Source organism: Nylanderia fulva, unplaced genomic scaffold, assembly GCF_048542155.1.
Source record: "Nylanderia fulva isolate GAGA-0341 unplaced genomic scaffold, ASM4854215v1 Scaffold17, whole genome shotgun sequence".
Classification (NCBI taxonomy): domain Eukaryota; kingdom Metazoa; phylum Arthropoda; class Insecta; order Hymenoptera; family Formicidae; genus Nylanderia; species Nylanderia fulva.
Genome location: NW_028189945.1, coordinates 779,766 through 803,185, shown reverse-complemented (window position 1 = coordinate 803,185; position 23,420 = coordinate 779,766). Strand labels below are relative to the sequence as shown.

Below are 23,420 nucleotides of genomic sequence, written 5' to 3'. Positions count from 1 at the left end.
ATATATATATATTTTTGTTTTACCCATTGTGTGTGTGTCAAGGCAACATTCATCATAATGGATGGTTTAGGAATACAGAAATGTGCAAACCATCTTTCAAGGTCCTAAACAGATCCCTTGTGGAAACTTTACTCTGGGGACTTATATGGATTAGCGAAACAAATCCTTTCCTTCTGGTCCACCAGTGGAAAACAATTCCCATGAGAGAGGCGGTTTGTAACCTCGGTCATTAGACACACGACACTGTTTTTTTCTGACGAAATACGTAAAACAATATTTTTCTCTAGTAAACTAAAATTTCAGAATCTTTAATTACGTTTTTATAAAAATATGAAGAGGCATATTTTAATTATAGGCATATTTTTTTAATCCAAATATTAAATTACTATATCTTGCTTAAAATAAGCAAAAAGTTTGAGAAACTAGAAATAAATGTTATATTATATTAAATTATATATATTTAATAATCGTATTCTATACAATATTAATGTAACTCTCTATAAATAAGATACATATGTATATATATTTTTTAAATAATTTTTTAATAATTTTTAATAATTTTTTAAATAATTTTTTAGCATACACTTTTATGAAATGTGAACTTTTAATGAAAATGTGAACTCTTAATTTTAACTATTTGTATTTATAAGTCACTAATACTTTGGAGTCGAAATTCTTCGCATAAACATCGCCGTTGTCCCTCGAGAACTAAAGCCGCCCCAAAAACGCCCCCATAGTCATGATTTATCAGCGTGTGCCAGACATGTATGGCCTGTCAAAACAGCAGTATCGTACTGCTGCGCAGCAGCATTATTTTCTCTGTTGCATGCATAGGGATGTTTCACCAATCATTAAGACAAATGCCAATGCGTTTCATGATAAAGAAGAACCTTTTAAAACCACTCAGAAAGCTGTTTCCAAACTTGGTGTATCTTTAAAAAGTGTCAATCAGTTTAAACGATGTTTAGGTAGCATATTATACATATGCGACGTTGTTTAAACTTCGCAGAATAATATCTCATACATATTAAATGTAATATAATATTTATTCCTAGTTTCTTGAACTTTTGTTCATTTTAAACAAAATAGTAATATAATATTTTGATTGAAAAAAGTGATTTATTTTTTCATTCTTAATAATTATAATTATTATATTAAATTTTTTAATTAGAGAAATATTTATTAGACCTTTTTTAAAATTAATATATATAAATTTAATATAACTCTTGATTGATCATTATTAAAATTATATAATATGATAAAAAATAATTGTTTAAATTTTTTTTAAAACCAATTCGTCAACCAATTATCTAATGCAATGGCGATTAATAAAATCATCGGTCGTGTTGTCAAAGTGAGAAAATGAGAATCGCTGATGCGGGAGAACACGAAGGTGATGGTAAATCGAGGGAGAAGGACGCAGGAAAGCGTACGAGGTATTATAACAAACTGCCGTGCGATATTTTATAGGTTCCATAAGGAAACGTCGTGACTCTAGCGATTGTTCCGCGTGTAATACCAGTGTAAAGGCGATCGACTTGCAGCAGTAATTAATGCGAGAAATACGGATCGTTCTGACGGGAAAGTAAGCGCCTGCCTCTTTCTTCCTCTTTCTTTCTCTTTCTCTCTTCCTCCTTCTCTCTCGTTTTACTTTTACATTAACAATTTTCGATTTGCTGCGTCGGAACACGAGGAAACATTTTTGACACAATAAAAAATAATAGTTTTATTTTCGTGAGAAAAATTTATATTTCAACATTTATACATTTGATAACCAATAAACAATAATTCGAATTTTTTTAATTCAATTTTTTTTTAAATAAATAATTTGATAGATCATAAATTTATAGTATTACACATTTGATAGAATTAATAAATTTAATTAATAAATCAACACACGTGGCAAATGATAAAACATTTTTTAAGCACAACACGATTTTGTTCAAAAATTAATATGTTATAATATAATTAACACGTTTTTAATTAATGCAATTAATTTTACAACTTGTTAATAACAAAACTGGTCGTCTGTGACATTTTAATAGCAAAATTACTCGTGTAAATGCAATTTTCTCACCCCTTTTATCTCAAAACGCAAATTAAAGACATGGCTGTGATTATGGGATGGGTTTAAAATAAATTTTTAAATATTTAAACAATATAAAAAATATTTGAAAAAAATTTTTCGCAGCGAGATTGTATAAAGTCGAAAGAATTAACAACCGTTGGTCAGTTACATATGTGCACTCGGCTTTTCGTCGCTGCGCAGGCAATCGCATTTACGCTATGCATCGCGCTATGCATGCAACGTGACGTCGACGTGAACAACGTCCGTGTAATGCACGCGTTTAATGCATGCTATTCTGCGAACTAATGCCATCTGTGACTCGTGGCATGAACAACACGATGTGCATGTAATATATGCACTTTTTCAGTTTCAATTTTTTTTTTCCAGAAAAGATTACGTCGATGGAAATTGCATATGTATATGAAATAATAATAATAATAATAATAATGTATGCATTTAAATTATTTTAGATTAATTGTTTATAGATACATCGAACAGAAGCATAATTAAAATAGAAGATTATTTTTGGAGAATTTCTGTAATTCATATATATCATGCAATGATGCACCCTGTAGTTTCAAATATTAAAAATTTTTTTATTGAAATGAAAAGCAATTGAAATAAAATAGGCTGTCTTAATATATACATGCTGTATGGACTGTATAGGTCGTAACGTAGGTTTCCTTTTATTCTTCCCGATCGATTTTGATCCTTTGGGACTACGTGCGTAATATACTTTACGATTATATAACCATAAAATTTTAATTCTATACGCATCAAAATACTACCGTAAAAAAAATAACAATATTTAGACAAATATTTAGGCTAAATATATCGTCGCTCTCCTTTGAGAAAGGAAGAAAAAGAAAGAGGTTGGTCGGCTATGCATTGTGTTGGGTTAGACTTTAAACTTTTGTGTGTCCACAAGAGAAATAGCAGTCGGAAGACTCAGAAAAGTCTCGTGCTGGAAATTATATGCCGACGTATAATTCCTAGGCAAATCCCCGTCTAATCCTTTCTAAATGATCCTTGAAAATCCCGTTGCAGACGAAAAGCAGTAGTTAAAGTAGTTTAATGTACATAGATACATAGTTATCTGGAAAATCTGGTATAGAAAAATTAATGGAATGTTTGCAAAAGTTTGCGCGGCAAGTATATAACATTAAGTTTGACACATTTTTGTTGATGGAAAAATCTTAGAGATTATCGAACTTGCTACTTAGCCTTCTAGTCCTTCAGATAAAAAAAATAGTCGAAAGATTATTAGGGTCAGTTCTAGGTCTTAAAACACTGGATTTATTCAGAAGGTTTATCGAATTATCGCGACGCGGAAGACACGGAGCAACGGGGACGACGTTATCCTAGTGATAACGCGGGCCCTAATTGTTATGTTTTCGTCGTTGCAACGCGCGAAAAAAGAGTCGTGCCCGGCTAATGCTCGGCAAAACCCAGCGACGCGGCCCAGTCAGACCCGTTCGACTAGAAATGCGTAACGCGATTCTTACGACCGTGTTTGATAAATAAGAACACATGATTTCCGGTCTCGTGGGAGTACCTTCGCGAATTTCCCACGAGGATTTTAACCGTGTCACGTTATGTCAGCTCAAAACAGAAACTCCGATGAGGAGAGTTATCACGTGGTAAATGATGAAGTGTTTGCGATTTCAAGACAAGAAGCAAAATATATTGATATTTTTCTTAGATAATAAAGGAATTTGATTATCTACTTTGATTATCTAAGGAAAGTACCTAAGGAAAATATCATATCTTTTGCTCCTCGTTTTACATTCGCAAACAATTCATCATTTACCACGTGAACTCTTCTCACTTTTCCTTAGATAATATCTAAGCTAATTTAAAAATCGAAATATTATTAAATATTTTTAGAATTTTGAAAAGTAGGTATTATCCGTGTCATTAAAAATTATATTTTTAATAATAGCTATTAAAAATAGATTTATTTATTCATTGTGAACTATTTATGAAGTAATTTTTATATAAACAATATAAACAGAAACTCCGATGAGGAGAGTTATCTATCACGTGGTAAATGATGAAGTGTTTGCGATTTCAAGACAAGAAGCAAAATATATTGATATTTTCCTTAGATAATAAAGGAATTTGATCTACTTTTATTATCTAAGGAAAGTACCTAAGGAAAATATCATATATCTTTTGCTCCTCGTTTTACAATCACAAACAATTCATCATTTACCACGTGAACTCTTGTTACTTTTCCTTAGATAATATCTAAGCTAATTTAAAAATCGAAATATTATTAAATATTCTTAGAATTTTGAAAAGTAGGTATTATCCGTGTCATTAAAAATTATATTTTTAATAATAGCTATTAAAAATAGATTTATTTATTCATTATTGCACGGTAAAAAACATTTCGTATTTCTGTTGAAATTATCTTGTGTAGAAATTTTTGTGTTAAAATTTTAACATACTCGTGTTAATATAACATATTGTCGTTATGTTATTTTGACATTTGTCTGTTGAGTTAATATTCACTATTTTTAAGTGTTAAAACAACACAATTAAATGAAAATGTACGAATTTTTGCTTATATTATATTTTTTGTGTTATTTTTTCACATATTACGTGTGTTATTTAATTACATAATTGTTTTCTGTTAAATTAACATTAAAATTAGAGTGGATAAATTGGGACATGTGAAATGTGTTAAATTTAACACAATTTTTTTTACTGTGTGTGAATTATTTATGAAGTAATTTTTATATAAACAATATAAACGATAACTAACTCCGAATCTCATGGTATATCATCGAAAGATTTATCGTAGGATCGCGACAGCGGAGGTGCTCTCTTTCCTCTCCTCTCCTCCTTCCTTTTTTTTAATAAGCATAGATTTTGTTATCGCTGTGGGGCAGGAGTCCGGCAGCGAAACCGGATGTCCGCCCGCGCAGGATGTGACGTCAGAGCTGCTGGCAGGCCGGCAAGTACCGTAAACCTGCCCGACTGTTTGCGACGCAAACATGTTCCTCTCTATGCGTCTCTTTCTCTTGCTCCTTTTCTCCTCTCTGCCTCAATTCCCTATACTCTTCTGTTTATTTGTCACATTCATTTTTTTGCTCTACGTTTCATATACAATTCGATACGTTTCGAAATAAATATAAATGTGCAATAAGCATTAACGCTGTTTTTTTTTTTTAATTATGAGTAACAATGTAATTTTTTACATTTTACTTTTTTAATTAAAAGTGCAATATAATTTTAGTTAGAAATAATTACACAATGTATATCATTTGTGAAGCATTCGAGGAAAGAAATGCTCGATATGATAATTTAACAGTTATCTGTAGTAAAAAAATTAATTTTTTGTCCTATAAATACAAATGCGAGATCGAGCTTATGAAATCAGAGAAAAATTTTGAGAGAGAAAAGCTAACAATTTTACTTTTTTGAACCAATATTTGTGACGATCGTGTGAAAGTCGTAGAAAAAACAATAGTGTTAAAGTAGAAAATCCTTTATTAGTAAATAGAGGGTGTGTTTCCGCTTTCTTCCTCTTTATTGAGGTGAAAGGTCTTTACTGAGGTTAAAAATGTTTTTATATCGCTAAAGTCTAAATATTTACTTTTGTTATTTTGATTATGTGACATGCAAGCTGTATTCATCTCAATAAAAGTCTGTCACCTCAATAAAGAAAAAGAAAGCGGAAACACACACTCTATTCACTAAATAAAGGATTTTCTATTTTAACACTATTGTTTTTATTAATCATAAAATTATGATAATAATAATAATAATTTTATGATTAATAAAAAAAATTTTTCTTAACGCCCAACGTTAAATATATGTATGTGTTAGAGAATTTAATTCTTAATAATATATACGTATTTCTTATTAATATATATCTTTATCGTGTTTTTCTTGTTAATACATCTCTTTATCATTATTAATTATTATCATATACAGGTGTCATCTTTTTTGAGACGTATGTATTTTTTGAAGTAAAAACTGCTCCCTTAGTAATCCGGTTAATATACTCTGGGGTCGCTCGCGGAGTCGTAAAGTGACATAAAATAATATCTGTCCAAGCTAATAAGGGTCTCTCATTCTCAGCTTCGAGAGACTGTAGGGCATCGAAAGTCCCTTCGGTCTAATACCCTATTACGCGTTAGATGTGAATACATATAATAGGGCATTCGTGACCTATGACTTCCCGATGACTGATTTACCGCTCTCATTTCGCTTCGAAACCGATCTTTCCCTCACGATCATCGTCTCGCCATCCTTCCCAACTCTTTTTTTTTCCCACTCGTGTAGCGGGAGCATTTTTGTAAATGGAGTTACGCACGATTTACAGCATATCGATATAAATTGACCTCTTTCGAGCTCGATAATTCTAGAGGGAACTCGTGAGATCGAGTTCGACGACTCTTCGTGTCGTCCTTCATCCAGGGTTCGAAGTGACTGCGACGCGGCGTGTCGTGTTTCAAGGCAAACGAATGAATTTTCCGGGATGAATTCGTCGCAACTTTTATTTAATTCCGGCCCGATACGAGCACGTACGCTTTCCTGCACAGTAAAAAAAATTGTGTTAAATTTAACACATTTCACATGTCCCAATTTATCCACTCTAATTTTAATGTTAATTTAACAGAAAACAATTATGTAATTAAATAACACACGTAATATGTGAAAAAATAACACAAAAAAATATAATATAAGCAAAAATTCGTACATTTTCATTTAATTGTGTTGTTTTAACACTTAAAAATAGTGAATATTAACTCAACAGACAAATGTCAAAATAACATAACGACAATATGTTATATTAACATAAGAGTATGTTAAAATTTTAACACAAAAATTTCTACACAAGATAATTTCAACAGAAATACGAAATGTTTTTTACCGTGTGAGATTTTCGATCTCGATTCGATATATTCGTGTTCTTCGAGTTCTTATTATACAAATAAGACTTATTACATTATATAACAATATTGCATCTAATATGCAATATTTAAACAATAAACAAATTATAAAATGAAATCTCTCATATATACTAGAATTGCATATATACTACTGACAGTGTTGCATCTATATTATTATTGTTTATTTTTACTTTTATCGTAAATGGGAGCAGTAACGTGATAAAAAGCACGACGAAAGTATTTATTCGCATGTTTCGCGGTTCATAAAAATCCAGGAGCGGCAAGTGCTCGAGATATTCACGCGTGTCCCTGAAATAACGCTGATAACGCGGAATCGCGGTCGGTACGCGTCATTAAAAAACGTAACAGACTCCTAAGCAAGCTATTAAGTTTTCGTCGCCCTCATCGAACATGGTAGATAAAGTCATGGAAGATGTGAGAGTACTTCAGAACGTGTCGAATTCTTTTACAGACGTCCAAGGAAATATTGCCGAAAAACCGAAGTGGAAAGAATATGTTCCATTTCCCGACTGTCGAGAAAATTAATTTCTTTTTCCGAAGTGCTCTGCTTCGGTCTGAATGCCTTTAGAATACCGACAATGATGACCGACGACCGTAACATCGGCATTCATGCACTCTTAGTAATTTCACGGCAACTACGGTTAAAATGTCCCATTTTCATCAAGCTATGCTACTAGAATGCATTTTCACGGCAATTACGGTTAAGATGTCCCATTTTTATCAAGCAAGCTTTGCAAAAAAAAAAAAATCGGTAAAATGTCTCTCATTGGAATTTTATGTCAGAATTTTTTCGCAACGATTTTTCTTGTCATTAATTTCTCTCGAAGTCGTTCAGAAGTGACGTTTAAATTGCGGGCGGCAATATCTAAAAGAAAAAAAGGACGACGAAGTACTGACGACACTTAAACGCCCTTTCTCCTCCCCAATTTGTGCCCTTCTCGCGTTACGCCACGCTGTCTGTGTTTCGTTGTTTCGCGGCTCGTGACGGCTGAAACTCGTCACAAGAGAGAGACAGAAAGAAACCTGTCTCTCTGGCAAATACCCCCGAAACGAGATATGTCAATGGATACCCACACGTGAATATTAGACATCTGTATACAAGAGAAACGCCCTTATGACATATTTAAAGATTTAATGAGATAGAATGAGGATTATAATTTTTCTGTCATTAACAGGGTGTCTCCTTGGAAATATCGAAGATGGTCAAGGATACATTTAACATTTTTTTTTATTTAACTTGAAATTTTAAACGAAAATATCTACACTGAAAAAAATTTATTTAAAACTAATAATATTACTTGTGAAAAAATGTTTATTTGATATAAAAATATGTAATAATTTAATAAATTTTTTCAGTGTAAAGAGAGAGAGAGAGAGATCAGGAAATTCTCAAGGATTTTTTAATAATAATATTTAAGTAAGCACCTTGCATGAAGAAAGTTTAAAAATAGTAAATTTTTGTTATAAAGTTTTTCGGGAGATAATCGATATTTCCAAATATTTTTTTCAGATACTTTATATAATGTATTCCTTTCGAGACAATTATTAGGCAATTTCTATTTGCGGAAATTTTGTGTCTTCGTTCACAAAGTGAGAAAAAAATCAAATGTGAAAATGAAGAAAAAATGCTCACGAGGAAATGGCAAATATTCTGGCTTGTCGCAGCTGACACCTTTACTTCCGGCTCGATTTATGGTACCTTCTCTCTCACCTGGTCGACTTTATTTATTTCTGTAAGGCGTCGTCGCTAATGACCCAACCATGCGTCTTTTTTCTTTTACACGAGCCGCACTAAATATTTGCTTACCTTCCTTCGTCGGAAGGAATGTCCTGCACCGAATATACATATACAAAGAGGACTCGCGGGATTTTTTAAGACCGTGTCTTGTTTCGTGTTCCTGAGCTAGTGCTATATTAAAACGCATAAAATGCTCGATTCATCCCGTGAAAACTCTCTGTGGAGATATTATTTTTCCAGAAAAAAAAGTAAATTATATATTCCTATCATTAATTTCTATTGAAAGAGACAAGACTGTCTATGGATTTTTTTTTTTCGAAAGAGTTAGCAAGTCTACTCATAAAATTGGGATTTTCCCAATTTTATGGGATTTTTTTATCTTGACCATTTCGGGTATTCTCATAAAATTGAGACTCAGGGAACTTTTTTCGAAAATTGTGTCTTTGATAATTTTACTTTTATTTAGTACTTAAGAAACATGTCTAAGATCCTTGCATTATTTAAATTTTTAAAAAAATCTCATGTGATTTTTTTATTAATGGCAGATTTTATGCAGTTTGATAGAAAATTGTTAAATAATATTTAAATAAATTAGTACTCCTTAAGACGTTTATAATAAATTATTTTTTGTTCTATATATTTTTATTTTATATATTTATATATCTTTGAAACGTTTAGATATGATGATATATTATAACTTGATTGTAGTTTAAATTAATTTTACGATTAATAAATTAATATTAAATACTAGAAAAAGTATTAATTTTTGGTAACTTTCTTTGCAATCATATAAATAAAAAACATTAGAAAGCATATGCAATAAAGAAATTTATTTTAAAAACTGCATCCAAGTATAAATTTTCTTATTTTATCTGGAATTTTAAACTAGGTAAACAAGGAACTACCTGAAAGATCAAGGAATTCTCAGGGATTATTTTATAAAATTTGAATAGATCTGGATAGATGTAAGATTTTTCCGATTTTTTACAAACATACATTATAATCATGAGAAATAATTTTGAATTTTTCTGCTTGAAAAAGTCAATCGATGCACACGTTTGCATAGCAACGCAACAAACTTGCGAAAAAAATTCCAGCCACTCGTTATTGGTACTTAGACTAAATAGAGCGCGGAACAGCCTATAAATCAACGAGCTCGAGATTTGTTTATAATAAAGCTAAAGAGAGAGAGAGAGAGAAAGAGAGATAAAAGAGAGTAGAGTCTTCGAGATAAATAGGGGTTAGTGACCCCCCTCTTTCCCCCTGCCACACATATATGTATCTCGGTTTCTTCATCTCGCTCGCGAGGAGCTTTCCTCAAACTCACAATCAGACGAAACGACTTATCGGGTCATAAACTGTTAATTCCAACCGCGAGCAAGTATCTGCTGATCGATATATTATATGTCCCTTCATTTGGATAATTTCTCTTTCTCTGAAGAACCGATTCTTAATCATCGGTAACACCTATTAATCTTCGAAACGAGCTCTCACTTGAACCAGCCTCGAATTCTTTCGATGTGTAAGCTCTTCAATACGTAACTTGTTTCATGTTTTTTTTTGTTATAATAGTTTATTTTCTTTCAGTAAAAAAATAATTAGAGATAGCATAATTAAAATTCATTTAAAAAACTTTTTTTTAGTTTGTTATGTTAATCAGAATTGATATTTTTAATTTTTAGAAAAAAAACATGACTCTTTTTAGTATATAAAATAGTATATAAAATAAAAGAAAATAAAAAAATTAAGGTATATATAAAGTAAAATATATATAACATATAAAAAAATATTAAATATTACATTAATTTAATATTATAAATTAAATAAGTACATAAATAATCATCGAATATATTTTTCTGAATTTACGAAATAGCGGTTTACTTTCGTACAGTCGAAATTTTGAATCGAATTTTTGAAAATACATTTACCAAAGCATTTGTATCACACTATGACAAATGAGAAAATTTCACTTATACAGTTAATCCTTTTTCGACATTCTGAAAGAATACAAATGGATTTCGGGGAAAAGAAGAAGAGACGACATGTCAGCTCTGTCGCCGCCAGTTGACATCCTGCAGCCGTTTTGTAATGGTTGTCAGGGCCTTTCGTTTTATTACCCATTAACTTTGAGAGAAAGTATAATTTAGTATCCTGAAAAAAAATTGGAGGGAGTCTTCGAACGTCATCTTCGTCTATAATTGACCGACACTCCTAATCCCTGTCGCGACATAAGCTCGTTAATAATTATTTACGACGTAATGCCAATTAAAAAATATAAAAGTCATCTAATACGCAATTTTATAAGCAACTAAGATGCAAATGAGATAAATATATCTTAAATTGAATCGATTTAATGTCAAATTTTTGTTATGATATTCCCAGATTTTATATATTAATCGGATATATCAATAAATAGGAAATTATTAATTCATATTTATTAATATGCGGCGATTTTGTTGCTGCAAAAAAAGTTTTACGCCATGCAAAGCATTTTTCGCAAAAATTTTCGCTAACATGTGTCGCGATCTATAATTATAGCATAATTATTCGCCAGAATTATTTTTGATCGATCAATCTAATCTAGTACAAATTACTTTCATAAAAGATTTCACTTGACATTTTCAATATAGTTGTATATCGCATTCCAGATGCGTCGACATTCATTAGCGCTTTCTACGTCATTAGTGCTTTCTACATCATTAGCTTTTCTACGTCAAATAGCTAATAGCCGACACGCGACACGTATTTAAGCAAGAATTAGCGATGTGTCATCTTTTCACAATTTATTTTGAATTATTAATTACAATTTATATTAGCTTTATATTTATACTTGTTATTAAATAAATATTTTGATACTGGCAATACTATACATAATTTAATATGCAATTTGCGTATTTTTCTAATTTATGTGTCATATTTCTAATTCTCGAGAGGTTACGTTTCCTGAAGAATATTTTCTCTCATATTTTTCGAAGCGCTTGGTATAATAACATTTTTATTAATAATTAATAAACAAGTATATCGCAATTCATCGAATATCTAATAAAATAATGACAATTTTATAGTGTCTCTATATTATCCAAATGTAATATGAGAGAAGAAAAGATTGTAGTTTAGCTCTGGGTCAGTAAATAGAATATTATATTCGTGTCTTCCTCTTTTTGCCATACAAGTCTTCGAACATGTAGCGAAATTTCCGTGACGCCACACTTCTTATTATTTCCCCCGTCATCAATGATCGTCCTCTTTGTTTGCGCGCAGACAGAGTCTGATAAAGTCATGGCTCATTGTTCGTCTGGTAGATGTTAATTGAGTTAGACTCTTCTTTTTTTATGCATTCTTGTATGACACAACGCGTCATGAAAGTATTGCAGAAATTGGAGAACATTGAAACATCTGCATAATAATCTTGAAAAAAGAGTTTATACAAAACAGGAAATAAAAAAATCCTTTTTGGACATGTGTTGAACATATGTTTATATGAATTTTTCTCCTTTTTTTAGACACTTTTTTTAAATATGCTCCTTCTAATGTAGCTTTCTAATTGCTTGTAGGAAAAAAGCTAGGCAGGTGAGAAACTTTCAATTTTACTCAATTATCGAGAAAATACAATATTTAGGACTGAATTACTTTTTATTACACGAAATAAAAAGTATTTTATTGTATTATAAATTATTATATATCAAAATATTATTTTTAATTCATCAATAATATCTTATAACTAATAAGATATATTATACATATAATATTATATATAATATAATATCTTCTCCCGTCTCACACGAGCTAAATTTACTTGTTGCACCACCACAATTTCGCTTCATTCATATTCGTCGTGATAGAATATCATCGTACTTTACATTCGATAGAAATGTAAATGCAGCGAAAATGATAATCGGCGCAACATAGTATGCTGAAAAAATGTCTTAGGTCATTCCTTCTTTTCTCTCGTACTCCATTCGCGCACGTGCAAGTGCGAGGAACACATATCGTGGTCGCGTGCCGTCTCGTATCACCTTATCGGCTTTATCACGTCTTATCAGGTCGAGGTAGTAGTTTTGTACGACTCCGCGTTAAGATACCGAGGTGTCGTTGTGATCACAAAACGTGAATGATTTATCGCGATCTGTTTTCGCGATTTTCTGTATCGGTCATTTTGACACCATATGATTGGCCAGATATATCGCGGTTTTTTTCTTCTTATTAAATCTGCAGAATTAATAACAGACATATACTTTCGAGATTCAGGCAAACATAAACTATTTTACGCAACAATCGCGAATCGCGATATTCTCTTCCGAAATTTTATTTTCTTCTGAAGGAATATTCGATAACTTGGAGAATTATTTTGTTAAATTTTTTATTCTTTTTTATTATCGCAATTTCGATTTTCTTTATATAGCAACGATGTTTTACGTACACTGGTGTATATATAACCGTACCGGTTTCTCCGAGAGTCTGACATTTAAACACGCATTTTGAGGAACACACGGAGATGTTTGCACATTTTATGACGGGCATGCAGACTGTCTCACAAGCCGAGCCCACAAATTCGTTCGGGAATGTGCCTCGTGAAAATAATAAAAGGCTCTCTTTATCTTTCGTATTTCTCCGATTTTTTTCCGGGAAAATATTTGCAAAAAAATATTTATTAAAATCAAATACAAGAAAGGAGCAACAGGTTATAATTTTTAACATAAAGATAAATAAATCTTTAGAGGCGTATATAAAATTAATTTAAACTCGATTAATTGATAAATCACGAAAAAAATTAATGAATTTCTCCATTATCAATCGTTTAATTAAATATACATATAAAAGAAATACGCTTCGCGATTCGTGTCAAAAATTGGAACGCGGAATCGTCAAGGATGTGAGAAAACGTGACGTTGCGGAGATTAGCTCTATCTTGAGCTGCGGGATGAATGAGCCTACGTACGATTATACAGCGCGATTGTATTATCTTCTATTTCTACTGCCAGCAGCGCGGAGAGTTTATCATAAGCGTGCGCGTAGTACGCGCGAACGGAGAGTTATGCGATTGTGGGCTTTCTCTATCGTCTTTTGAGAGTCGCCTGCGGTAGCCTAATCTGCATTCGGTGCAGATTTCAATGGCAGACACCGCGACGACACTGACTCCGATGGGCGAGTTATAGCAAAGTAAGCGCTTTCTCGAATACGAGCTCCGCCCTCGAAGGAGAATCATTTTTTTAACGAGAAAAAAAAATTGAAAAAAATATTTTTTCTGGAATTTTATTTTTCAGAAATTTGATAAAGTAAGATTTTATCAAAAATAAAAAAATCAAAGTAAGATTTTGTAAAACATCCTGACAATTTTTTTTTTACACTGACCGATCATTGAACGTCACGTGGCGATGATGCATCGATTTCTCCATTTTCGTACGTGACTTTTTGGAATGACAGCTCGCTCGTCATCGTCGTGAATCATTCGTTGTGCTTCGCGATGAAAGTCGGTCGACGACGAATTGCGGGGCGGAAAACGCGTCGCTCCTCCGTGGATGATGCGCGAGAACACCTGGCCTTTCTCTTATCGGAAATAGGCAGGAACGCACCCGACCCAGTCAGTCATACCTATAAGTCCAACGGCCGCCCTCGTCAACCTACAATGCACTCCCTGTTCCTTCGTGCCGATACGCCTCGTAAAAGTTGTCCTTATTTTACCTTTCGTGTAAAATTTCAATATATTGGCGGGATAAAAAGGAAATGTCAAGAAAGCTACGAAATGTATATGTATATCTCTGAAAATAGAAAATTCATTTTCTTTTATTTTTTTTCTTCGCACCTCCAAGAGATACAAGATACATGTAATTTCAAAGACTCCCATATGTTATCAATTTTTTATCTTATCTAAATATAATATATTATCAAAAAGAATCGAGGTTGTCAATTACTGCGAGTTTCATCGAGGCGGAGAAAAAAATGGGAGAGAGAATGAGGAAGATGGTGAGGATTCTCGAGAGGTAGAGATAAAGAGGCCATTCAATCTCTGAAAATCTCATCGTAAACCGCATCGAGCACACATACACATACACACATCTACCTATACACGTACATGTGTGTACACATATTCATTGCGTTTGCTCGTATTGCGGATAACAGAGACTGTTTTTGTGGGGGTCTGGTAGATAAGGGCAACCTTTGGCCTCGACGTACAAAACCTCTTCCGCTCGTCCATGCGACTCTATGAAACTCGCTTCTCTCTGGCTACCGTTTAGGAGCGGCATTCGCTAATTCCTCTCACAGATATATCTCGGATAATAAACGAAATCTCCCATGCCGATAATTCACAAACGTATTTGTTGCACCTTGCAGCGGTCGACATATCTGATTTGTTGAAAAGGGAGTCATCATAGGAGTTGTACATTTACATATATTAATATGTTACTATATATTTACATATATAAATTTTATATCTACATAAGATATTATCTATATATATATATATATTTAAATTGAAGATAAGATAGCAGAGATCCTTGTGAAATATTAAATAAAAGTTGACCCGGCTCTCTTTTTTTTACGGAATATCTTACGGGATCGTAAGAATATATGAAAAAGCGTAAGACTCTCTCGATATATATTTTTTAATTATAAGATTTGACATCGATATAAAACGTGGGATATGATCGTACGAAGTATCGAAATGAAATAAGTAACACAACCGTCGTGGAATCAGAATCGATCGCTTTTCTTTGTCGATGCTGGTCGTTTGTCCGTTCGTTCGTTTTAGTTTTGTAACAATGGGGAAAGGTCCTTCTCGCTGTCGTCGGCCCGACGAGAATATATATTTTCTTCGTCGTATGATTAATCGGGGTCGCGGCTCTCTGCATCTCCTCTCGCCGCAGATAATATGATGCGGCTAATTCTTTTTCATCGATCTCTCTTTAAAAGTCCTTTATTTCAAGTTTTGCGCATTGGAATAACACTCAATTATTTCACATCACCATATTTATAGCCACTTATTTTATAATTTACATTTATCAAATTCTCTTGTCAAGTAAAATCTTGTTATTAACTAAAGCGTGGAAATTATGTTTAATCACTACTGATTGATATAAGAAATAAGATCACGCGAATACAATATAAAATTGTTCATTGCTTTTGGAAAATTAACTCAATTTCGAATTTTTACGATGCTCTCGTTATTTTTTTTAGATGACAAAAGAATATTAACAAATATTGAATCTTTAATAATTTAAGATTTAAGCAGAATATTATGTCGACATTAATTTATATATATATGTCAAATCATCCTGTTTATTAACGCGTAGATTTTATTTATATTCCGGTTCATATATAATTGAGAGCGAATTGTACTTGGACCTTTTGTGCAAAAATATGTTTTTTAATAAAATTTGCCGAACGTGGCAACGACCAGATAATCCAACGAGCCTGACCTTTCCAATTTGATTAGGTAATGTCAATAAGGTCGGTTCAATGTTAAACATTCGATATACCGTCTTCAAGGGTGATACTACGGTTTTAGAATGAGAATTTCACGCGCCAAATCCAGGACATTTTATCATCCAGATTAAAATAAAAATCATGCACATAATTCCTTTAAAAAAATATATATTAATTCTAAACTTTATACATAGATATACAAAATGAAATATATAACGAAAAATTGAAATATAAAATTTGATTTACAACGAAGAGACGAATTAAATAGATAATATTTGATCCACGAGATATTCAATAATATGTTTCCATTATTTTTCAAAGAACAGAACATACAAGAAAATCTCAGATACAAAATAACATATTTAACGAAATGTCTGCGTTTAAACAACTCGTGTTGATTCATAGGCGGAAACTTAATTTGGATCTCTTTTTTTTTTTTTTTTTAGTTTTAAAGTACAGAAATATATATATGTTAGTCATATGGTTATACGATATCTGGACTTTGTCGGATGAGCGCACAGTCACGAGTTAAGATCAGATCGGTGTTGCCGAAGCGCGCACGTGATATTTCTGAGGTTTCGTATACTTGCACGTTCACGCGACACACGTGATTACTCAGCGGCCGCGTGGACAATCGAGTTACGCATCAAATCGTCACGATCGGCCCATATTGCATCGTTCTCGAGGTCAGACAATGGTCCGATTGAGAGCGCGAGAGCGTACGTGCCGCGTGTCGCATTTCGCTCTAATTAATCGAAAAACAGGGTATAACAAAAATAGTTCCGGAGCAGTCTGTCTGTCGAAGTGAACAAAAAAGTGTTTATAAACATATGTGCTAAAATGCCTCGTTTTGTTATAGTTTTGTTTGGCTTGAAACTTCAAAAAATTACAAAGCGTATTATTTAATTTTCAACAAAATATCAAATAAATATAGTAAAAAATAATTCTCATAATAATTCATTCGCGAGCAATATCGGAGCAAATTGTTTTCCAAAAATTGTCTATAAGCAGCACCTGTCAAGTGTTTTGACAGGATAAAAGGACCATTAAAAGGTCATTTTTCGATATATGTTTATATGAACTCTTGGATGTTTATACGAACTCATTTTAATGAGTAGAATAAACTTGAAGTGTCCACATTTTTGTTACACTCTTATATGTGTATCGAGACGCAAAATATTTTGGACTTGGAGAGAGCGGAAGAAGAACTTCCGGGAAAAAGAGGAGAAATTTTGGAAATTATCATCCTCGAATTATAAACCAAATATTATTGATAAAATTGAAGTCTCTAGAATCATGATGCACGCGTTCTTTAATTCTACCATGATCTCTCCCTATAATTTCCGATTATAATTCTCCCTATAATTTCCAATTATAACTCTCCTTATAATTCCCGATTATTAAAAATAATACTTTTATCTGCGTGAAAACCAAAGAGAGAGAGAGAGAGGAGAAAGAGTAACTCGCAAAATAATTCTCTTTGCTCTTATTAGCTCTTTCTAGCCTCTTTTCGCTTTCTTTTTATATGTATATCTCTATCTCTTTCTTGCTCTTTCGTACATGCAGCAGTGTCCGTCACTTCGTCCGTGCGTGAATGCGTGAGAGTGCGTGAACCACCACTAACGACGAGTAGATAAGAGCATATGTAGTTATTTTTGTAACGCACCGGCTAGCAACAGTTTCTCAGTGTCATCGTGCCTTGTGTCCTACGCCGAATCTTCCGATTTTCATTGCACGATTATGCAAACATGTCATTCAGTTCGAAAAAAGGACTTGCAACTGAAACAATCCATCTATTTTTTTTTTTTTTTTCATTGACAGGTTTTTGGAACCATGAGATTTTCCATTCCTTACATCAATTTACATTATTATATTAATAATGTAATTTATTTAATTATTATATTTAATTAATATTGCATTTTATGTAATAGAATATTCTTATAATTCAGAACTGTTTTTTTAAAGACAGATTTTTTTTATCAGTTTTTAGAAACTTTTTCTTAATAAAGAATTTACAAATATAGAGGAATAATATTATTTCTTCAAACTTTTCAATGTTTGATATCATTTTTTTAAAAAAATAAGTTACAGTAACAAAAAATAAAAAAAAATGTATGCTACTATTTTTTTTTCAAATCAGTAATAAAAAATAAAAAAATACTTGACATAATTTTTTTTAAGGAAAAATAAGTCATAATAATAAAAAATAAGAAATATTTGACATAATTCTTTTATATATAGAAAAAGAAGTCACAATAATAAATTACAGATTTAAAATCGTAATTCCCACACGCTGAGAGTAAAGAGACGATAAGAATAAAAAAACGATTAATGTTTTCTTTAAAGCGGATTCCGAAATATTTGATAACGCGACGCGGATCTTCGATAAGATGCGTCCCGCGTTGGATGAAACTGTTGAATGTGTTTCTCTAAAATATTTCGTTTATAATATACTTAGTATGGTTTCATGATATCGTACATATGAGAGATATATACGTTTGTACATAATACGTGAAATCGCGTGTATACGGATCTAACATTTCGGAATCTTGTAACATTGCGTAACTTATTGTCGATCAAATGTATACTTGTTTTCGTTCTTTATAAAGTAGACAATTTACGACCAAAGAGATATAATACAAAGTAGCAATATACGATACGCTTCCATCCTCATCAATTACGTCGTATACATTTTTTAATAATAGAAACGACATGTAAAAATTTGTGACAGTTAAATGCAAAATGTCAAGTCTGTTTATGAGCATAATTTGGTTTTATAAAAATTTTCTCATGCGAATTTTTTTTCATAAATTAAAGAAATGGAAAATTTAAACTTTATTTCAGAGACAATAGAGATAGCTAATTTTTTCATTATGCATCTTTTTAATTAAAATTTGCAATAGTCAAATGCAAAATGTTAGTTTTCTGTTTATAACCATAATTTAATTTTATAAAAGTTTTCACATTTTGTTTCGTAAGTCGTAAATTTTTTCCTCTAAATTAAAGAAAAATGGAAAATTTTATTTACGTATATTTACGTATATTTACGTATGATTTACGTATAATTTATGTATATTTGAGACTCCGTATTCTTGGAAGGTTTGCAAATGACAATAGAGATAACTAATTTTCTATTAATATTATCATTTACATTTATACATTTCAAAAACGTCATTCAACTCATATCTGATGTTATGTACAGTTATGTGTAAAATAATAGTACCGGTTAAAAAAATGAGAGGAATTTGTATGTTTCCTTCATCATGTTTAACTGTCTTGACTATATATCTAGGATTAAAATCTGACTTTCGGGTGAACTGACGAATACCAGGAAATCCTTTAATAATCACTTTTCGATAGTGGAGGAAATATACAAATTTTCCTCATTTTTTCAATCAGTGCCAATATTTTGCACATAACTGTATATATCAGTTATCAATTTTCTTTAGGGCAGGTACGGATTTTAAGCTATCACGTCCTGTCCAAAGTCAAGGTTTTTAGTTCTAGTAATAAAAACCAGCATATTTATAACATTCCGAGCAAAAGATAATCAACAAATCTATTGTGACAGTTGTCATACATAGTACAAAATTCTTTGTTTAGTTCCTTTCTATCAATATTATTATATACATTTACTCGTAAAAAAAAAACGTTATTTAATTCCATATACATATCTTCTGTCGCAGTTAAGTTTTCTCTAACAGGTATACTGTATAGATACTTAAAGTTCCATCATTACTAAAGGATACTTTGTATAGCTACTTTCTAAACTTCTTGGGGTGAAAACTGACCAGTGTCACTCCACAAGAGTGGAATTTGATTCTTTTGGAGTCATTTCAAACAACGTCATATATATCCTCTGTCAGCAGGTATACTTAAAGTCCTATTCTTTACTGCTAAAGGATACTTTTGGATACCCATTGGAAATCTAATTAGGATTTTTAGTTCTAAGAATCGAAACCTATGAACAAAAGGTAGCAAACGTTTTGACGGTTGTGCGCAGTGCTGATCGAATATGTCGGGGCTGCGGAACCGGCGTCGCAGTCCAGCAGAGAGGCAGTCGTCAAGCAGGAGGAGGGGAAGGCGATAAAGACCGAGGACGTCATCGAGAATGAAGTAGACCGGCAGCAGGAGCAAGAGCAGGAGCAACAACAACAACAGGAGCAACAACAACAGCTGGCGACCTACGTGGCGACGAGCGAGGAGACCGGTGAAGAGGAGAGAGGTGTGGGCGTGCTGGAGGCGGGACAACCGGAAATGGAAAATGGCGTCATGGTACAGCCAACCGGTGCCGAAGCAGTCGCTATTGCGGTCGCCGCCGTCGCCAACGACAATCACGCCGACGAGGATCCAAACCCGACTTATACCCTTCACGAGCTGGGCTACCATCCCGCGCACATAATCCATGAGAGGTGAGCGAGCGACGTCCTGATTGGATGTCCTGGACGTAATTTAATCGCGTTTTTTATTCGCACCCTGTATGTACTTGTACTTGCAGAATGTCAAGAATTTTTCGTTTCATATTTTATTTACCCTCCTTTTTTTTTTTTTTTTTAGAAACTTAACATTTTTATTAATCAAACCCTGATGAGGAAAATAATCATATTCATCAGTCTTAATTTTTTTGCTAAATTAAATCAATCTACTAATTGCAAAATTCCATTATGCATTAATAAAATATTTTTTCCCGTTTCTCTTTAACCCCTGAAGTTTCGGGGGCGGCGACATGAGAGAAGAGCAGCAACAGGTTTCGCAGCCGCCCCACCAAACGCACCACCAACAGCAACATGAGACGCACCACCACCGTCAACAACAGCAGTATATTCAGCTTGGGGCAAGAGAAGTCCCGATTCCTGAGGGTGGGGATAACCGGCCGTCGACAGAGGTCTCCGTCGCATCGGAAGGACGCCGTACCAGTCATATGTCTCACTCCACGATGCATCGTTACGGTACGGAGACGCTCTCGCCGACGACGACAGACCATCATCATCACCACCAGCAGCAACAACAACAACAACAATCACAGCCGCATCACCACCTGTCCGAGGTGCATCAGCACGTCGTCGCTCTTTCGTCCGCTAATCGTCACCTGGACGATCCGCAGCAGCATCAGCATCACCAGGAGACGGACGAGGACGTGGACCGAGGCGTCAGCGGCATCGCCGCGGCCATCAGGAGCGTCAGGGGCGATTATCTTGGATTCTTCACGAATCTCGCTTCCTCCAACACCACATCCAGCAACACTGGTAGCAACCATCATCATCATCATCATCATCATCATCACACGTCGCACCACCTGGAGGACGTTCTCTCCGAAGAACCGTATCTGCAAATTCGCGGGGCTGCACTACCGACCAATAGTGGTGGCGGCAGCGGTGGTGGCGGTGGTTCACCGTCGATGAGGACCGTCGGTGGTTCCCCAACTTCCAGTCACAGTCCGCACGACGATCAGGGCCTGTCGTCGCCGCATCGACAGGCCCAGGAAGCTGGTTACAGTCCCACCGATCAGGGCAGACTGCAGTCTTTCACGCATCTCACGACGATGCAGCCACCGTCGGTGCAGACTAATCACGGGCTGCAAGAGGCCGAGCGAGTATCGGATCAGCTGTACATGGAGTCGATCTACGCGCATCACGCGACCGCTGGTACACCTCATCATCATCATCAGGATCAGCACGACCACTCCGCGCCGCATTCGCCCAGTCCACTTTCCAGGTTAGTCCACTTCTCAAGTTATCGTTATCGTTATCGCGGATGGATATGCACATGTGTGATGAGCGAATCGATTTTCAAATCGTCCGGAATTGTTGTCAACATTTAAAAAGATCAATTTTCGTCTCGTAAAAATATTTCTCATCGCAAAGCAAACATTTTTTTAATGTTAATAAATTATGATAAATTCAGTGAACAAAAACAGTGACGCAATAATGACTGTTCTGAGATGAGAGCAGATTGACGGCGATTTAATGTCAACTTGCAGCACCGTTCGTTGACATCTTCGCGACGTTTTCCTACGGAGATCTGCGGTTTCTTTCGCGTGGAAAATAAAAACTTCGCTCGAAATAATTCACTGTTTTATCGGGAATTGATTGAGCATTCGCTGTTTCTTCGAGACATAATACGATATGATATGACATATGTATGTGTCACGTCCTGTCTCCGGTGCATAAAAAAAGAATTTTAATTAACAGAAACTACAAAGTTGCGATAGGCGTGTTTTTTTATGTAGACTGCATTAATATACAAATGATATTAAAAATTTTATTAAAATGATGAACTTGCTTTATACAGATAAATATGAAAATGATGTCGACGTTTTTGTAGCCCGACTAATTCTAAACATACTGATGAATATAATCAATTTATATAAAAATATTATAACGTTATATAATATGATAATATATATAATTATCATTTTATATAATATATTAATGACTGGACACGATTGATTTATCCATAGACAGGCGTGATTTAAATTGAATCTCAAATAATAATTTTTGTTCAAGTGCGGTACGATCAAACGCGTGCTATGTCGTTGAACACGTGCGGGATGATGTTGCATCGCAAAACGTGCGAACGTGCAAATGCGATTTTTATTACCTGCGCGCAAAAAAATATTTATTCGTCTAAGGGCTGTTTCTCTTCGCGAAGGGCTGGTGTGTGCGTAGGTGATACAAGGCCGAAACAAAGCCCGACGTCGGTGAAGGATTATGACGATGGCCCTATGCTAACAGCTATGAAAGCAGAGGTTGTATTTCTCTCCTTACCCCTGCTGTGTTTGTTGATTTGTGAGCACGAGCTCTCTCTTGAAATTTTAGGTATATTCTCGAGGACCTAACAATAAAAAGATGTGTGTGTGTGTGTGTGTGTATGTGTGTGTGTGTGTGTGGTAATCTTCGATACTTCCCCGTTTTGATCCGCTTCGATGCAGTTTATTTTCAATCGTTTGTCGCCGATTAGTTTGTTTTTATCTTCTTTCTGTTTCTCAGATTTATATCCTCTCTAATAAGAATTTTTTTAAATATTTATTCTATCTTTTTTCTATGTTTTTTTTAAATACCATAATTTTGGAATGCTGAACATTCCTCGAATTGTTATGTATATATAATTCTTCGGCTTTACTGTGATCTATTTTAATACTATCTTTTTTAAATTGGGTATCTATTCCTTGTAAAAACTAGAAAAATCGGGAATTACCAGAGATTTTTTTATTATCTTTATAAATATTCCGAAATTTTATTGAAACTCGAGAAATCTTTTC

At 33.6% G+C, this 23,420-nt stretch overlaps 1 protein-coding gene across 2 annotated transcripts in view; it reads left to right on the top strand.

The window, feature by feature from the left end:
• Window positions 1–23,420, top strand: part of LOC114938137 (uncharacterized) — a 75,888-nt gene that overhangs the window by 23,120 nt on the left and 29,348 nt on the right. For both annotated transcript variants that reach the window (XM_085481100.1, XM_085481101.1), the window contains 2 exons: window positions 20,163–20,571; window positions 20,870–21,874. In XM_085481100.1, the coding sequence (XP_085337226.1) occupies window positions 20,163–20,571; window positions 20,870–21,874 (1,414 nt within the window). The remainder of the gene's footprint in view (window positions 1–20,162; window positions 20,572–20,869; window positions 21,875–23,420) is intronic.